The sequence below is a fragment of the Schistocerca piceifrons genome, chromosome 1 (genome assembly GCF_021461385.2).
Source record: "Schistocerca piceifrons isolate TAMUIC-IGC-003096 chromosome 1, iqSchPice1.1, whole genome shotgun sequence".
NCBI classification, from domain to species: Eukaryota; Metazoa; Arthropoda; class Insecta; order Orthoptera; family Acrididae; genus Schistocerca; species Schistocerca piceifrons.
The window spans coordinates 401,222,460-401,242,175 of NC_060138.1; the positions used below are offsets into that span (position 1 = coordinate 401,222,460).

At 40.1% G+C, this 19,716-nt stretch overlaps 1 protein-coding gene across 2 annotated transcripts in view; it reads right to left on the reverse strand.

Annotated features, from left to right (window-relative positions):
• LOC124794141 (serine/threonine-protein kinase VRK1) overlaps positions 1 to 19,716 on the reverse strand; it is a 286,964-nt gene that overhangs the window by 128,077 nt on the left and 139,171 nt on the right. Inside the window, exon 5 of one of the 2 annotated variants that reach the window (XM_047258076.1) lies at positions 18,927 to 19,120. In XM_047258076.1, coding sequence (XP_047114032.1) covers positions 18,927 to 19,120 — 194 coding nt within the window. Of the gene's footprint in view, positions 1 to 18,926; positions 19,124 to 19,716 lie in introns of both variants that reach the window. The other variant, XM_047258075.1, reaches the window with a different exon arrangement.

The window sequence follows — 19,716 nt, forward strand, 5'->3', positions numbered from 1 at the left end:
ACCCTCCTCTGCCATATCCTCCTCCCCTCCCTCTGTCCACACTTCATTTCTCCTCTTTCATTTCCACCTGCTCACTACTCTTTTAAAACTTCCCCCTGGCTCCTGAATTTCTCCTCCTCTTCCTCTCTCTGGCCATTTCCACCTCATCCTCTCTCTGTCCATCTCAACCTCCGCCCAAGACATGTACACCATCATGTGTAGACCCTGCAGAACAGACTGATAAAGGAGGCTGATACTACTCCCACAACACGCCTATTGAGCAGGGCGGCCTACACATCAATGACTTGAAAAACTTTTTGTGTGTCTGAAATGTAGGCTGACCTGAAAAGCACGTCGATGAGGCACTCCAATAATACTTCAACTTCAATGCCTGTTGTGCAGGGAAGCCTATACACTAGGGGCTTGAAAAGCTTTTTGCCCAAAGCTCCACTCCTATGGGAGCCAGGAGATTATAAACCCCACAGCACTGATACTCTTGAAGTTTGCTGTTAGTAGTGTAATAGCAACAAAAAAAAAAAAAAAAAAAAAAAAAAAAAAAAAAAAAAAAAAAAAAAAAAAATCCTTTTTATATATTTGCGAAAATGTCTCTGAAATTATGAAAAAGTCATACAAAGTAACACACACAATGTACAAATGTATAAGTGCAGCTGCTTCCCATGCCTACAACGCAATTCTGTAAACGCATCTTTGGCAATGTCTCTTCACAGCTCTATAGATGGCTACTGTTTTTCAACTAACAGCCATTTTCATTTTGCAGCTGAAAGCTGTTAAAAGTACTGGCAGGTTTCATGGATTTTCTTAAGTTGGCTCAATTGTGGCAGTGTCCTAGGATGACAGAACAAATCTATTAAAATTCACGCACGATGCAGCATTTTTTCATGTGCTCAATGTTTATGATGTCTCTCTTGAACTGTATGTCATACAATGATACATTTGTGTAGTTATTTCAGCACGATATGTGGATACTATACACGAAATGTGTTACCAATAGAGTTAGTAGCAAAGAAGTAATAAATTTAAAAGTCACGCAGGATGCAGCAGTTTTTCATGCACTCAGTGTTTGTGACATCGTATCTTCCGATTTATGTATCATATAATGATATAATTTTGTAAGTACATTTGGTGGCATAAGTGGATACTGTCTGCAAACTGTGTTGCAAATAGAGTTAGTAACAAAGTAGTAATACTTTCATCGGTGCATTTAGTAGCATATGTGGATACTGCCCGTGAAATTTACTGTGTATAGTTAGTAGTACAGAAGTTAAAAATCATGTATGATGCAGCAGTTTTTCAAGCATCTCATTGTTTATGACATCCTCTCCCCTGAAGTACGACAGGTACGTTGTTCTTGCCCTCGCAGTAAGGGATACAAGTAACAAGTTTGAAGTTAGGTTGAAATCTGTCCAGTGGTTAGGAGGACTGACATGCACACGCACCCGCACAATTTTTGTAATATGGAGGGGGGGAGGGGGAGTGGGAGGGAGAGAGAGAGAGAGAGAGAGAGAGAGAGAGAGAGAGAGAGAGAGAGAGAGAGGAGGGGGGGGGCACTAATTAAAATTAACTATACACAGTAAATTTCACGGGCAGTATCCACATATGTCACTAAATGCACCAATGAAAGTATTACTTCTTTGTTACTAACTCTATTTGCAACACAGTTTGCAGACAGTATCCACCTACGCCACCAAATGTACTTACAAAATTATATCATTGTATAACACATAAATCGGGATATACCATATCATAAACACTGAGTGCATGAAAAAATGCTGCATCATGCGTGAAATTTTAATAGATTTATTCTGTCGTCCTAGGACACTCCCACAGTTGAGTCAACTTGATCCACGAAACCTGGCAGTACTTTTAAGCGTTTTCAGCTGCGAAATGAAAATGGCTTTTAGTCAAAAACCAATAGCCATCTATAGAGCTATGAAGAGGCATTGCCATAGAGGCATTTACAAAATTGCCATTTGACAGATATAGAAGCAAAAGGGACACTTTGCCTAGCTTTAAAAATAAATAAATAAATTCCTTCAGCACAGAAGAGGGAGTTTTTTGTTGGGGAAAGTTAAAATTGGATTTAAAAGGCAAACATGAAGAGGTGGATATATAGAAATATCTTCAGCACAGTGACCAAAGACCAGCCTGAATCAGAAGCTGTAGCAGTTGCCAATGTTGAAGCCCTTGTAGTTTGACTCGATTGCTGTAGGCTGCGAACAGGTACTGCCCTGAACTTGGATTTAAACTTGTAACAACTTTTAAAAAATGAGAACAGCACTGTGTCTAGCACAACCAAAGAGTGATGTTAACTCCAAATCACAGAGAATCTGTATTGCAAGTCATCTGCCCACAGTCATACTAGGCTGTGCATAGATAACCCAATGGTAAACTTCACCTTTGACAGTCACTGTATATGCGACAGTTCATTGCTGCAGTCTATACCAAAATTGACAAATCTTGAACGCCATGTATTTCATGTGTTCCACTGTAACCAGTGGATGTTTATTAATGAGTTGTGTTACCACTGTAAAATTCTGTCTACTTGTGGGTAAAGCTTTCATCATCATAGTCGCCTCAGCACGTTGTTTTGTGTCCACTTAATACGGTCCACAGCCCAGTGACGTGACCTCCAATCCTCCAGCAGCTCCAATCCTTATCATCCCTCTTTTAAAACATGTCTGGAATAAACTACTCAAATGAACAGCATGAGACAAAGCTGTAAAACATGAGTGGAAGATAAACCATTGCCACAAAGAACAGAAAGGATTCAAACTTTTGACTGACCAATGTGGAAGGATAATTCACAGCCATCACATACCCAGTCCATTATAATCAAAGTGTTAAAACTAGAATAAAACCTACTCTCCTGGAGGAAACATAAAAACCTGTTCTTTTGTCATCAGCTAGTTTAGGAATCCTTAAAGACTTGCCAGATATGTTTGAATTGTGATACTTTGGGGTGAGGGTTATATAAAATTTGTTGTTAACTGCACTTTACTTTCTTTTCCATTTATTATTGTCTCCCCACACAAACACTGTTATTTTAGAACCATGTTCGTGATTTTAAAATCTTGAACATGACAGCAGTCAGCAACAGCAGAATTATGGATAAAATGGGAATCACACTGGCATCCGATTGCACATCAAAAGTTTATTCAAATCTTTACCTACATTTCAACAGATATAGACCTGTCTTCCTCAGATGAGGTAATAAAACTTGTCACATAATGTATGAAAAGAGAAATGAAGTCATAAGGCTTTGTCAACAATAAAGTGATCCATATAAAATGGTGTAGCATAGCCACAAGTCGACAGAAAAATGATCCGTGTAAAATTTAAGACAGATGTGCATCATATATGAACAGTGAGTTTGATAGTGCGTCTGATGTATGTCTGCTTTAGAGTTTACACAGACCATTTTTACTGTTAACTAAGCTATAACATTTATATGGATCATTGCATTGTTAACTAAGTCTTATGGCTTCACTTCTCTTTTCACGCAATATGTGACAGGTGTTATTACTACTTTGGAGGATGACAGGTTTGTATCTGCCGAAAGGTTTGAATCAATTTTTGTTGTGCAATTGGTTGGCTACATGATTCCCATTGAATTCTTATGTGACATCTGAAAAAGACCCTTTTGCCTCTTCAGCTTCGATACTTACTGCATTATTTAGTAAGCAGAAAACTCTTACCTATAATGGAACAGTGTCCACATTTCTTATAAAATAATATTATTAAATGATATTGGATCTGTAAAATTTTAGTTCTGAAATACGAAAGTATCAAACAATCATGCAGGTGAATCTACCAGAACAAGTATGTTACTTCTGTGATAAGTTAATTTCTATAGAGAATGTTAAAAAATGTTCAAATATCATAAGAGGTGGTAGAAATCATTAAAAGTGGAAGAGAAAGTCCAATAAACATGGATCCAGGAACACACTTTGTGGGATTTGAATATTTAGTAGGGCTGAAAGAAGTTCGGGTCTTGATATGAGCACAATCATTGCACTGGTGCATAAACAGAGTCAACAGTGTGTTCTGACAACTATCTATATAACAGTGCTCCGGGTAAACATTATTCTGAGCATTAGGCAATCTGCAGTCAGTTGTGTGATTCAAGTTGTGGTCTACTGTAGTTTCAGTAGTGTTAGTGTGTCCACCAATAACGATGCACTGTTGTATCTTGCCTTCTAACACAAGTGACTTTACTTTTGTGTTTCCTGTCATTGGCCTCAGCATATGAATGGCTCACTAGATTTTCCAATTCTCTCTTCCATCACTTCTTAGCAAGTGGTACGACAGATATGATTTTCCGTTATGGTCTGGCAAATGTAAGTAGACTGCAGGGCTGTGTCCCCATGCAAAAAAACATTCACGGTGCAGAGTACCAACCTGGTAAGCTGTTCAACTAACTTTTCCAGTGTCACAGATCTACAGGTTTCCTAGTGCCTCAAAAAGCACAGAAACAGTACAAGGACTACTGAGCCTGCACATCTAAAACAACTGTGAGCAGATTAACAGCAGCGGAAACCAGGAGCCATTCCCTTTTCAGGACAGCACTTCATGAACAATGGCTGGATCCATACCATCATCAGTGGATTCAGGCACTAAGGCTGCAAGACCACCATGGCAGATAACAGTTCTGTTCAATATCTCTTGCAAAAGTGTGGTCCATAAAGTGGCTATTCAAACTTGAGGGGAAAAAAATCCCTGAGAATTCAAGGTGCGAGCAGGAAGACGGTGTCAAGAAGCTACTGATAAATTAATAATTAATGGAAATGAATAGTGAGCAGGAAGGGGGGGGGGGGTGAAAGGGTAAGGGGAGAGGCAGCATACCACAATAATGACTCCTGTTTCCTCTCCACTGGGCAAACCACAGTTTTTAAACACTGATAATTTACACAGAATAATACTCACATAATTAATACACTTTGAAATAGTAAGTATTTAAAAGCTTATGATTTATAAAATTCAATTCCAATTCTATGTTAAAAACACAAAATTACCTGAAATTTTATGAATTTCCTGAAATTCCCTGGGATTTTCCTGATAAAATGTAATTTCTCACGAACTCCAGGTTTTCCAGAAGAATGGGCACCCTGGTGCACAGTTCGCTACTTCCATTTAAGATTTTATTTACTGAAAATGGAGGATTCACAGTAGACAGTGGAATTTTGATCATCATGTGTGAGCTGATGAAAATCTCTGTGCAGCTGCTAAGAGAGGACATCAGCACTATTTCTCAGACAATGAATGGGAAACTGTTCCTTGTGATAGCTTAATAGGGACATATGAGCTATCACAGAAATTAAATGGTATTTATTATCAGGACTAATTGATTGGTCAGGGAGATACACACTTGGCCTCATTTTGGAGATCTCAATCTTCTATGCTTTGATTACAGACCACTTGGAAGAACTGGTCTACAGCACTCCAGTCAATGACATGCAAACTTTATACTAGATAGTATCCTTCATGCATGCTAGCACATATAAAGACATCTTGATTAAATTCAAAGATTACGCAATTCCTTAAGCTGAAGGACAGATATCATCACACTAAGCACCTCAAATGAACAAATGTTCAGACCTCAGACAATATGCTTTTCCACATCCATTTTTGTTTATTTTCTTGTTATCAGGTTGGTGCATACGTTCATAACATTTTTGTATTGCATGTTGGTATTCTGGTTGCTATGGGTTTATTTATCGACTGATTTTTTATTTGTAGTTCACTGTTGCTGTATGAGTGTACATATTGTCGATTTGTCACTTGGAGATAGGGAATGGAGCTGTGGGCACTATAAAATGGAGTGCCAAGTGAAGAAATCAGAACATTTCCAATATATTCTTCTGTTTGAGTTCAATAGAGGGGTAACAGCAGCAGAGGCAGCCAGAAACATTTGCACTGCATGTGGGGATAATGCCACTGGACAGAGCATGCCAAGAAAATGGTTTCTTTGTTTTACGGAGGATTGTTTTAACATCAGTGATTCTCCACATTCAGAAAGACCTTCGGGGTTTAATGCAGATTGTTTAAACACATCAACTCACAATGATCCATCTCGGTGCACTCAAGAACTAGCAAATGTGATGAACTGTGATCATTTCACCATTGTGCGACATTTGTATGCAATGGGGAAGGTTCAAAAATAGAATTAATGGGTAGCACATAAGCAAAAAAAAAAAAAAAAAAAAATCAGCATATGTGAATCTCTGCTTTCTTGTCACCATCTGGCTTGTGAACAACTCTGAACACTTCTATCCTGTATCATTATAAGTGATGAGAAATTATGTCATTATGCTAAAATAAGGAAAATAAAGGAATGGTTGAGCCCAAACAAAGCACCAATTCCCTATACAAAGGCCCTCTCACATCCACAAAACATAATGATATATATCTGGTCAAACAGCAAGAGTGTTGTGTAGTATTAATTGATTCCCCTAGGTGTAACTATCACTGCTGACATTTATTGTTAACAATCAAGATGTCTTGCGGATGCAATACAAGAACAACAACAACCAGGAAGGCTACGTGAAGTGACGGTAATCCATTATAGTGCCCACCCGCAGTCTGCTAGACTGACTGAAAGCACTATACAGGAATTGGTTTGGAAAGTCATTCCACACCCACCTTATTCTGTTCTCTATCCAACAAATTTGAAGGAAGTTCCTTTCCACTATCAAATTGCACTCTGAACATTGCTTGAAAAGTTCTTCACCTCAAAACCATGTGATTTCTACAGTCGTGGAATAATGTCTCCGTTATGTGTATCTGTTGTGTTTATTAAACTTATGGAAACACACTATGAACTGATGCACCGACCAAACATTTCATTTCAGAAATTATTCAATTTTTTTAAACTTTGTGTATGAAAGGCATAAGTACTGATAAAATATTACCATCAAAGTGTCTAGAAATGAAATTCTGTCTATAAAACATTGACATGTTATTTAGAAATTCATTTGAGGTAATCATAGCACTCAGCAACCAAAAAAGGAAGATAGATTATGGTTTAATATCACATCCCAGCATTTGCCTTATTTAATTTATGGAAACACAAGAGAGACTAAGCCTGGATGGCTGGAAAGGGATTTGAATTGCCATTTGCTTAATGTGAGTCCAGGTAATCAGATAGCCACTGTGCCATCCACTCAGTCTCTGGTAGGGCAGTTACTAAAAAAAGCTCTCAGGGTAACTCAGTAACTACAGAAATGATTTTGGTGTTTGCTATGCTATAAAGTTTACCTATGAAGCATTAAATTATTGTCATGCCAGATGAAGTATTGATAATACTTTGTAAGGCATGCACATTTGAGCGAAATGTTAAGTGGACACACACACACACACACACACACACACACACACACACACACACACACACACACACACACACACAGAGAGAGAGAGAGAGAGAGAGAGAGAGAGAGAGAGAGAGAGAGAGAGAGAGTTTGTTTATGGAGCTGTTAATTATGTGAGGGTTTGATAACTAGAGCTCATATGCAGTTATTTTTTTAAAAGTGATCTCATACGGAAAAATGGATGGTATACCTTGCTCGAAAATTACATCATAGCAATGACAGATCCATGATGTACCTCACAATTACAAAAATGTATTCTTTAATTTAAAAAAAAGGAAGGAAAGGAAAAAAAAGTATTTCACAAACTATTACACTGAGGTGACAAAAGTTATGGGATACCTCCTAATATTGTGTCAGGCCTCCTCCTGTACACATAGTGTACCAACATCACGTGGGATGTGGGATGGACTCAACAAGTTGTTAGACATCCCCTGCACAAATACTGAGCCATGCCACCTTATAGCCATCCACAATTGCGAGAGTGTTGCCGATGCAGGATATTGTGGACAAACTGGCCTCTAGATTATGTCCCATAAATGTTCGATAGGATTCACACTGAGCAATTTGGGTGGCCAAATCATTTGCTCAAATTGTCCAGAATGTTCTTCAAACCAATTGCAAACAATTGTGGCCCAATGACATGACATTGTTGTTTGGTAACATGAACTCGATAAATAGCTGCAAATGATCTCCCAAGTAGCCAAACATAACAATTTCCAGTGAATGGTGGTTTCACTTGGAACAGAGGACCCAATCCATTCCATGTAAACACAGCCCACACCGTTACAGACACAACACCAACTTGAACAGAGTCTTATTGACAACCTGGGTACATGACTTGGTGGGGGTCTGCACCACGCTCGAATTCTAACACCAGCTCTTACCAAAGGAAATCGGAACTCATCTGATCGAGCCACAGTTTTCCAGTTATCAAGGGTCCAACTGATATTGTCAAAAGTGCAACAGAGATGCTGCAGGTGATGTCCTGCTGTTAGCAAAGGCACTTGCATCAGTCGTCTGCTGCCATAGCACATTAATCCCAAATTTTGCTGCACTGTCCTAATGGATACATTCGTTGTATGTTCCACATTGATTTCTGCTGCTATTTCACACAGTGTTACTTATCTGTTGGCACTGACAACTCTATGTAAACGCTAGTGTTTTCAATTGACAAGTGAAGGCCATCGATCACTGTGGTGAGAGGTAATACCTGAAATTTGGTATTCTCAGCACACTCTTGACGCTGTGGATCTTGGAATGTTGAATTCCCCAATGATTTCTGACACAGAATGTCCCATGCATCTAACCAACAATCGTTCTGCATTAAAAGTCTGTTAATTCCATTGTGCAGCCATAATCAAGTTGGAAACCTTTCACATAAATCACCTGAGTACCTATGATACACTCTGCCAATGCACTGTCCTTTTGTACCCCGCGCATGCAATACTAATGCCGTTTGTATATTTAAGTATCACTAACCCATGACTGTTGTCACCTCAGTGTATGTATTGTAATGAACTGATACGTGTTTCTGTAATAGGAATTTCAGAATTACGATGTCTTATCGTAAAGAAGGAGGCTAGTGAATTACTTCCACGAAATTGTTATTTTATTTGAAATAAAATATATAACTTATGCTGCAAACCATCCTTGCAACACTTCACACGATTCCGCTTTTGGTCAAGAGTGAGCAATTGTGGAACCCATCTTGCAGATAGCTTTCTCATGTCCATATGTTGATGCAAAATATTATGTACCCATTCATTCGAGATGCCCACAGCACTAGCAAGCTCACGCGCCTTAATTCTTCTGTCATTCTTCAGCACATCATGGATTTTATCAATGATTTCTGGAGTCATAACCTCCACAGGGCATCCAGAATGTTCAGCATCACTTGTGCCCATACAGCCACTCTGAAAATTTTGAAACTACTTATAAACGGTTCTAATCGAAGGTGCAGAGTCACCGCAATGTTTACCAAACTTCTCTTTTGTCTCCTGAGGCATTTTGCCTTTCATAAAGCAATGTTTTAATCACCACACAAAATTCTTTGTTGTCCATTTTTTGACAATACCTTGACTTCCTTGATTCACATGAATGGCAAACACAAAGAAATACACCGATATGGCTGAAACTTGGTGTGCATTCTTTCCAAAGATGCTACTAACTAAACATGACCTCAATACGTGCCGGTGATGCCATCTCTCGGACTTTGCACGTACTTTTCAAATGCCCCTTGTAAGAACTGAATATTTTTTAAGCTAGTTAGTTCCGAAGGGTAAGATAACACAGTGCGTGCTGATGCAAACTGCAGGAATGTGTGTGAGGATTATTAAAATATATCATCAATCATCATAATTATAATAAATTAGAAAATTTAAATGAATTATTCATTTGTAGTGATTAGCTTACAACAAATATTAGTTTTAACAGATGAAACAGTAACTCCAAAATAAATTTGTCTAAGACACCGCGAAACAGTATGACAACATGCATTTTTTTTACACATAGTGACAAAGTCACACAGGAGCAAAGTGATCATGGTAAACCGTATACACCAAAGCACCAAAGAAACTGGTATAGGCACACACATTCAAATACAGAGAGATGTTAACAGGCAGAATACAATGCTGGGGTTGGCAACGCCTATATACGACAACAGGTGACTGGCACAGTTGCTAGATCGGTTATTGCTGCTATAATGGCAGGTTATCATGATTTAAGTGAGTCTGAACCTGGTGGTGTAGTCAGCGCATGAGTGATGGGACACAGCATCTCCGAGGTAGCGATGAAGTGGAATTTTCTCGTAAGACCATTCACGAGTGTATCGTGAATATTACGAATACAGCAAAACATCAAATCTCTGACATCGCTGAGGCCAGAAAAAGATCCTGCAAGAATGGGACCAATGACGACTGAAGAGAATAGTTCAACGTGATGGAAGAGTAACCCTTCCATGAATTGGGACAGATTTCAAAGCTGTGCCATCAGCAAGTGTCAGCATGTGAACCATTCAATGAAACATCATCAATATGGGCTTTCGGAGCAAAAGTCCACTCGTGTACCCTTGATGACTGTACGACACAAAGCTTTACACCTCACCCGGTTCCATAAACATGACATTGGACTGTTGATGACAGGAAACATGTTGCCCAGTTGGACAAGTCTTGTTTCAAATTGTATCGAGCTGATAGACGTGTATGAGTATGGACACAACCTCATGAATAAATGGACCCTGCACGTCAGAAGGGGACTGTTCAAGCTGATGGAAGCTCTCTAATAGTGTGGGGCATATGCAGTTGGAGTAATATGGGACACCTGACACGTCTAGATACGACTGACAGGTGACACATACGTAAGCATTCTGTCTGATCACCTGCATCCGTTCATGTCCACTGTGCATTCCGACAGACTTGGACTGTTCCACAAGGACAATACGACAGCCCATACATTCAGAATTGCTACAGAGTGGCTCCAGGAACACACTTCTAAGTTTAAACACTTCTGCTGGCCACCAAACTCCCCAGACATGAACATTATTGGGCATATCTGGGATGCCTTGCAATGTGCTGTACAGAAGAGATCTCTGCCTCCTCATACTCTTACAGATTTATGGATGGATTCATGGTGTCACTTCCCTCCAGCACTACTTCAGACATTAGTCGAGTCCATACCACGCCGTGTTGTGGCACTTCTGTGTGCTCGCAGGAGCTCTACACGATATTAGGCAGATGTACCAATTTCTTTGACTCTTCAGTGTATACAGTTCTGTAGAAAGCTGAGGAGGTCACAAGGTGCTGTCAGTAACTTAATACAAAATGATTTTATTGATCCAAAACGACACATTGTGGGATATGCCAGGATCAGATAATAATTTATAACAGAAAGAGACAACAACATTCAGAGCAAAAGATCTCTGAAAAAAGTACCTCTCTATTTTACTTTTGGTATGCACTTCGTGTAAAAACTGTAACACCACAGAGCAATGTTATTGCATGCAAAAAATATATTCTACTGCTTCATTACCAGATACAATATGATATCTTGTAAGCAATCTACATTTTTTTTTTTTTATTTTTTTAAATCTTTTGCTCTGAATATTGCTGTCCCTTTCCATTATAAATCTGAAATATTGTAGTGAATTATTGTTATTCACAATGAAGCCTTTGCCAAGCTTTGGCACATAATATCCCATAATCATTCACATAATGCCAACTGGTGTTAAAATTTACTTACTTTGTACGCAGCTCATGACTGTTGTTCAGTCTGATCATGTTGGTTACATTAATATCATTTAACTATAAGGACAACTGGTTACCTTCAGTACCAGTGTATGGGTCTCATGCTCATAAGTCTACATGAATTGTGCACAATGGTTTTGTAGCCATTGCTTTTTTCGTGTATAGTTATATGTAATTTTCTTTAAAACCAAATTATCAGACAATGGCATATGCCAAAACACGTCATTTTGGATCAATAAAGTCATTTTGTATTCAATTAATGACTTATTAATTTGCAGACCTGAACCACATAACCCACTCCTGATGATGATGATGATGATGATGATGATGATGATGATTTAATGTTGCTCAATAGCCTGGTGCAAGTCTTTTATTGGATGTGACTTTGTTGACTTGCATGTCTCTAACCTACCCCCAGTTTGGGCACCCACTGAACTGTTCTTTACCCACCCTACAAGCCTCCCAACAGCATGCAACAACAAAAAGAGTTAAAGGGATTTTGTTATGATATTTTAAAAAAAAAAAAAATGGCCAGGTAGGTCTCGTACACTGAAGGTTCCGTACAAATTTAGTTATGTACGGCCTATATAGACAGTTTACCCATTCTGAGAATTGAAGATATTGACAATTTTTGCCTGTCACTGACATTGATTATGGCAAGATATTGATCCCAGGGATTTCAAGACCTTCGAGAATGTTTTAATTTCATGTCTGAAATCAGATAACAAACGACAGAAGAACTTATTTCTTGTGATTAATTACAAATTAACATTTTTGGATTTGTTTCCTTTATTTGCACTGTGAAATATTGCTTCTTGCTAAATTTCATGATACTAGGCCAACAAGAAGTGTCCTATAGGCTTCAACAAATGAGTTTTCGAGTATTAAAATATGTGGCATAAATGGTCGTATCTTTTGACTGCACTGACTTAAAAGCTTAAAATTTTCACACTTCCAACGGGCCATGATCCTAGTATATGACAAATTTGAACTCTATATGTCTACCTGTTCACCAGGAAAAACAGTTCTTAACAGTCGGATGGATGGACAAGGGTTCTGTTTTTACACATCGAGGCATGAAATCCTAAAACCACTGAAATAATGTTAATATCTTTTTTGTGATTTCCTGTAAAATGTATTCATTAAAGCTTACATATGTCATTGCAAATCACAACACTATCTGAAACGACAGTAGTACATGAGAAATATGTCAAACATGAAGAAAGTAAATAAAAAATGTGCCTAGCACAAAAACTACTGCCATGTTTGAGAACAATGAGGGCTAATCACAGGCACAGTGTTATCTACATCTACATCTTCATGATTACTCTGTAATTCACATTTAAGTGCTTGGCAGAGGGTTCATCGAACCACAATCATACTATCTCTCTACCATTTCACTCCCGAACAGCGTGCAGGAAAAACAAACATCTAAACCTTTCTGTTCGAGCTCTGATTTCTCTTATTTTATTTTGATGATCATTCCTACCTACGTAGGTTGGGCTCAACAAAATATTTTCGCATTCGGAAGAGAAAGTTGGTGACTGAAATTTCATAAATAGATCTCGCTGCGACGAAAAAGTCTTTGTTTTAATAACTTCCATCCCAACTCGCGTATCATATCTCCCACACTCTCCCCCCTATTACGTGATAATACAAAACGAGCTGCCTTTTTTTGCACCCTTTCGATGTCCTCCATCAATCCCACCTGGTTAGGATCCCACACCGCGCAGCAATATTCTAACAGAGGACGAACGAGTGTAGTGTAAGCTGTCTCTTTAGTGGACTTGTTGCATCTTCTAAGTGTCCTGCCAATGATACGCAACCTTTGGCTCGCCTTCCCCACAATATTATCTATGTAGTCTTTCCAACTGAAGTTGTTCGTAATTTTAACTCCCAGGTACTTAGTTGAATTGACAGCCTTGAGAATTGTACTATTTATCGAGTAATCGAATTCCAACGGATTTCTTTCGGAACTCATGTGGATCACCTCACACTTTTCGTTATTTAGCGTCAACTGCCACCTGCCACACCATACAGCAATCTTTTCTAAATCGCTTTGCAACTGATACTGGTCTTCGGATGACCTTACTAGACGGTAAATTACAGCATCATCTGCGAACAACCTAAGAGAACTGATCAGATTGTCACCCAGGTTATTTATATACACTCCTGGAAATTGAAATAAGAACACCGTGAATTCATTGTCCCAGGAAGGGGAAACTTTATTGACACATTCCTGGGGTCAGATACATCACATGATCACACTGACAGAACCACAGGCACATAGACACAGGCAACAGAGCATGCACAATGTCGGCACTAGTACAGTGTATATCCACCTTTCGCAGCAATGCAGGCTGCTATTCTCCCATGGAGACGATCGTAGAGATGCTGGATGTAGTCCTGTGGAACGGCTTGCCATGCCATTTCCCCCTGGCGCCTCAGTTGGACCAGCGTTCGTGCTGGACGTGCAGACCGCGTGAGACGACGCTTCATCCAGTCCCAAACATGCTCAATGGGGGACAGATCCGGAGATCTTGCTGGCCAGGGTAGTTGACTTACACCTTCTAGAGCACGTTGGGTGGCACGGGATACATGCAGACGTGCATTGTCCTGTTGGAACAGCAAGTTCCCTTGCCGGTCTAGGAATGGTAGAACGATGGGTTCGATGACGGTTTGGATGTACCGTGCACTATTCAGTGTCCCCTCGACGATCACCAGTGGTGTACGGCCAGTGTAGGAGATCGCTCCCCACACCATGATGCCGGATGTTGGCCCTGTGTGCCTCGGTCGTATGCAGTCCTGATTGTGGCGCTCACCTGCACGGCGCCAAACACGCATACGACCATCATTGGCACCAAGGCAGAAGCGACTCTCATCGCTGAAGACGACACGTCTCCATTCGTCCCTCCATTCACGCCTGTCGCGACACCACTGGAGGTGGGCTGCACGATGTTGGGGCGTGAGCGGAAGACGGCCTAACGGTGTGCGGGACCGTAGCCCAGCTTCATGGAGACGGTTGCGAATGGTCCTCGCCGATACCCCAGGAGCAACAGTGTCCCTAATTTGCTGGGAAGTGGCGGTGCGGTCCCCTACGGCACTGCGTAGGATCCTACGGTCTTGGCGTGCATCCGTGCGTCGCTGCGGCCCGGTCCCAGGTCGACGGGCACGTGCACCTTCCGCCGAACACTGGCGACAACATCGATGTACTGTGGAGACCTCACGCCCCACGTGTTGAGCAATTCGGCGGTACGTCCACCCGGCCTCCCGCATGCCCACTATACGCCCTCGCTCAAAGTCCGTCAACTGCACATACGGTTCACGTCCACGCTGTCGCGGCATGCTACCAGTGTTAAAGACTGCGATGGAGCTCCGTATGCCACGGCAAACTGGCTGACACTGACGGCGGCGGTGCACAAATGCTGCACAGCTAGCGCCATTCGACGGCCAACACCGCGGTTCCTGATGTGTCCGCTGTGCCGTGCGTGTGATCATTGCTTGTACAGCCCTCTCGCAGTGTCCGGAGCAAGTATGGTGGGTCTGACACACCGGTGTCAATGTGTTCTTTTTTCCATTTCCAGGAGTGTAGATCAGGAACAGCAGAGGTCCCAGGACGCTTCCCTGGGGAACACCTGATATCATTTCAGTTTTACTCGATGATTTGCCATCTATTACTACAAACTGCGACCTTCCTGACTGGAAATCACGAATCCAGTCACACAACTAAGATGATACCCCATAGGCCCGCAGCTTGATTAGAAGTCGCTTGTGAGGAACGGTGTCAAAAGTTGTGAGGAACGGTGTCAAAAGCTTTCCGGAAATCTAGAAATACGGAATCAACTTGAGGTCCCTTGTCGATAGTGGCCATTACTTCGTGCGAATAAAGAGCTAGCTGCGTTGCACAAGAACGATGTTTTTTGAAACCATGCTGATTAAGTATCAATAGATCGTTCCCTTCGAGGTGATTCATAATGTTTGAATACAGTATATGCTCCAAAACCCTACTGAAAACCAACGTCAATGATATAGGTCTGTAGTTAGATGGATTACTCCTACTACCCTTCTTAAACACTTGTGCGACCTGCGCAATTTTCCAATCTGTAGATACAGATCTATCAGTGAGCAAGCGGTTGTATATGATTGCTAAGTAGGGAGCTATTGTATCAGCGTAATCTGAAAGGAACCTAATCGGTATACAATCTGGACCTGAAGACTTGCCTGTATCAAGCAATTTGAGTTGCTTCACAACCCCTAAGGTATCTACTTCTAAGAAACTCATGCTAGCAGCTGTTCGTGTTTCAAATTCTGGAATATTCCATTCATATTCCCTGGTGAAGGAATTTCGGAAAACTGCGTTCAATAACTCCGCTTTAGCAGCACAGTCATCGGTAACAGTACCATCGGCACTGCGCAGCGAAGGTATTGACTGCGTCTTGCCGCTTGTATACTTTACATACGACCAGAATTTCTTCGGATTTTCTACCAAATTTCAAGACAATGTTTCGTTGTGGAACCTCTTAAAGGCACTCGCATTGAAGTCTGTGCCAAATTTCGCGCGTCTGTAAATTTTAGCCAATCTTCGGGATTTTGCGTTCTTCTGAACTTCGCATGCTTTTTCTGTTGCCTCTGCAACAGCATTCGGACTTGTTTTGTGTACCATGGGGGATCAGTTCCATCTCTTACCAATTTATGAGGTATGAATCTCTCAATTGCTGTTGCTACTATATCTTTGAATTTGAGCCACATCTCGTCTACATTTGCATAGTCAATTCGGAAGGAATGGAGATTGTCTCTTAGGAAGGCTTCTAGTGACACTTTATCCACTTTTTTAAATAAAATTATTTTGCGTTTGTTTCTGGTGGATTTGGAAGAAACGGTATTTAGCCTAGCTACAACGACCTTGTGATCACTAATCCCTGTATCAGTCATGATGCTCTCTATTAGCTCTGGATTGTTTGTAGCTAAGAGGTCAAGTGTGTTTTCGCAACCATATACAATTCGCGTGGGTTCGTGGACTAACTGCTCGAAATAATTTTCGGAGAAAGCATTTAGGACAATCTCGGAAGATGTTTTCTGCCTACTACCGGTTTTGAACAAGTATTTTTGCCAACATATGCTATAACCGTATGAGTGGGGTATTTATTTGTTACGAGACTCAAATTTTCTCTGAACTGTTCAGCAACTATATCATCGGAGTCTGGGGGTCAGTAGAAGGAGCCAATTACTAACTTAGTTCGGCTGTTAAGTATAACCTCCACCCATACCAATTTGCACGGAGTATCTACTTCGACTTCACTACAAGATAAACCACTACTGACAGACACAAACACTCCACCACCAATTCTGCCTTATCTATCTTTCCTGAACACCGTCTGAGACTTCGTAAAAATTTCTGCAGAACTTCTTTCAGGCTTTAGCCAGCTTTCTGTACCTGTACTTAAAGGGAAATAGGGATACTAAACTCACAATATGAAGAGAGGGACGACTGGCACAAAGCAAAAGAGAAGAAAACGTAATGAAGAATGGAGTCAAATTGTAGAAGCTAATACTGTGTTCAGGAGACTAGATCCATACACAGTCTACAGGCAACAAAAATATAAAGAACGAAGTAGCAGAACTGGATATAATATGAATTAATGGTTAAAAACTTAATATGTCTGCTTGTATTTATCTTATTCAAAGTATCTGCATACCTATTAGTCAACATTAATACAGGATATGCTCACTGTCACCTTTACAACAGCTTGAATTCTGAGGATAACTTTCAATAAGATGCCTGAATGTCTTCGGAAGAATGGCATGCACTCTTCAAGAGCCAAAATCAGTGATGTTGGACGATGGAGCCTGGAGCAAACTCAACATTCTCACTCATCCCAAACTTTTTCCACTGGGTTCAGGATGAGACTTTGAACAGGCCAGTCGATTTCAGGAATGTTATTGTCCACAAGCCATTGCCTCAGAGAGCCTGCTGTGTTTTATAACATGGTGCACCGTCATGCTGATACAATTATCCTCTCCAAACTGCGCCCAATACACAATGCTGTAAAATGTATTAATAGCCTCCAGTATTTAGAGGCAATAAGGGGAACACACGCTAACCAAAAATAAAAAAATAAGATATCAACCCATACTGCAATGCAACCTCCTCCATAGTTCACAATTGGAACTACATATGATAGTAGGTAATGCTCACCAGACATTCACCAAACCCAAACCCCTCCACCTGATTGCCACAGGATATAGAAATTAATCAGTCCAAATCACTTTTTCCAGGTAGCAAGTGTCGAGTGGCATCACTCTTTACACCATCTTGAACGTCACTTAGCACTGAACACAGAAATGTGTGGCTTATGAGGAGCTGCTTGACAATTTTCCACCCTTGTTTTTGACTCACTACACACAGTCACTGTGTTAACGGGACTGCTGTTAGCACTTAGGAACTCATGAGCATTCCTCCCCTGAATTTCATTAGATTTTTTTGCAACCACCCCATAATTGCTCAATGGTCCCTGTCCATCAGTACATGAGAGCTGCTTGGTCTTCGTTTGTTGTGTGAACGTTCCTCTGTGTTTCCACTTCACAATCTTGTCACTATTAGTCAACACTGGCTGCTTTAGATGCACTGAAATGCCCCTGATGGACCTGTTACTAAATTTGCATCCAATGGCTAGTCCGTGTTCAATGTCACTGAACTCTCCTGGCTGAACTGATCTGCTGTTACTGTTTCTCCACCTTTTATATTAGGTCAACGTCTTGTGACATCTAGTCGTCAATTCCGCATTATAAAGGGTTGTCCAGATACTTCTGATCAGATCGTGTCTACGTAAAATGTGAGTCCTAATTTGTGTGAAAAATTTTACATTTTTTCCAATCACGGGAGGCTCCTGGAAGACGAACTTAAAAGAACACAGTTGAAGTTAATATAAATATGTGACAAGTGCAAATATAGTTAATTAAACTGCTTGCATGACTGACATCTACAACAATTAAATTGTACACAAAAGTTCCCTTGCTATAACAGACATCTTCCAATAATGTTTCACCCAGTAGCATAAAGACACACAAACTAAAGTTTGTTTTCAGTGTTTATGATTTTCAACTTTCTCAGGGAGGAAAAAAAGTGTGCGCAGTTCTCTGCCTGTTCCCAAGAAAATGGTCTGTACAAGAAAAATCAAATATAGTTCCGCAAAAAAATATTTATGCACAGTTTTGCCTTCAACGGAAATTCTTTTGAAGACATTAACTGAGTAACATGGAAAATATTTAAAAAATTATAACCTTGTTAATATTGTGATAAAATGCTACCAGTACTTACAATTTGTAAACCTATTGCCAACACCGTAGCAATTGGAAATGTGCGATTATTCTCAAGGAACAGTGACCATAAGTCTTTTCCATACCGTTCCATCACAAGAAATCGATATTTCTTGTTATTATACATGTGAGACCCAGAACCTATATACATTGGCAGACCAAGACATTTTAACTTCTTTTGCTTTGTCCATTCAGCTACTGAAAGAAAAATAAAACATTTGCTTCATTAAATATGCACAAGGTATAAAGAAAAAAGGAAAAACAGGGGGGGGGGGGGGGGGGGGGGCGGGAGGAGGAGATCCAGAATTTTCCATGCTGTTAATAAACAGGTTGTGTCACATAAGCCAATTGATGACACAAACTGTGATGATTAGCATCAACACTGATGATGAAAATGACAAGGATGATTTGATACATAAGGACTCAATAGTGTGATTGTAAGTGTTTTACTAAAATATTACGAGAGAATTGTGTATTTAAACCTTTACATTTAGGCTTCAAAGTCACTGTTAATTACATTCTCATTCATATAAACTGACACTGTCACACACAACCAAACAAAGTAGAAGCTGTCAATATAGTCACGTGATAAATTTTCTGCTGTATTTAGGAAATTAAGTTTAATGGTTGATGTGGGGTAAAATAAACGTGGCTAGCTGATCATCTATAAAATAATGGGATGAAGCAACTACATTCCACAAACTTCTCCCAAACAGTAGGAAGAAGTCAGAAATCATAAATGATTTAAAATTTTCACTGTGTTTGTTAAACATCAATCTATCACCTAAACC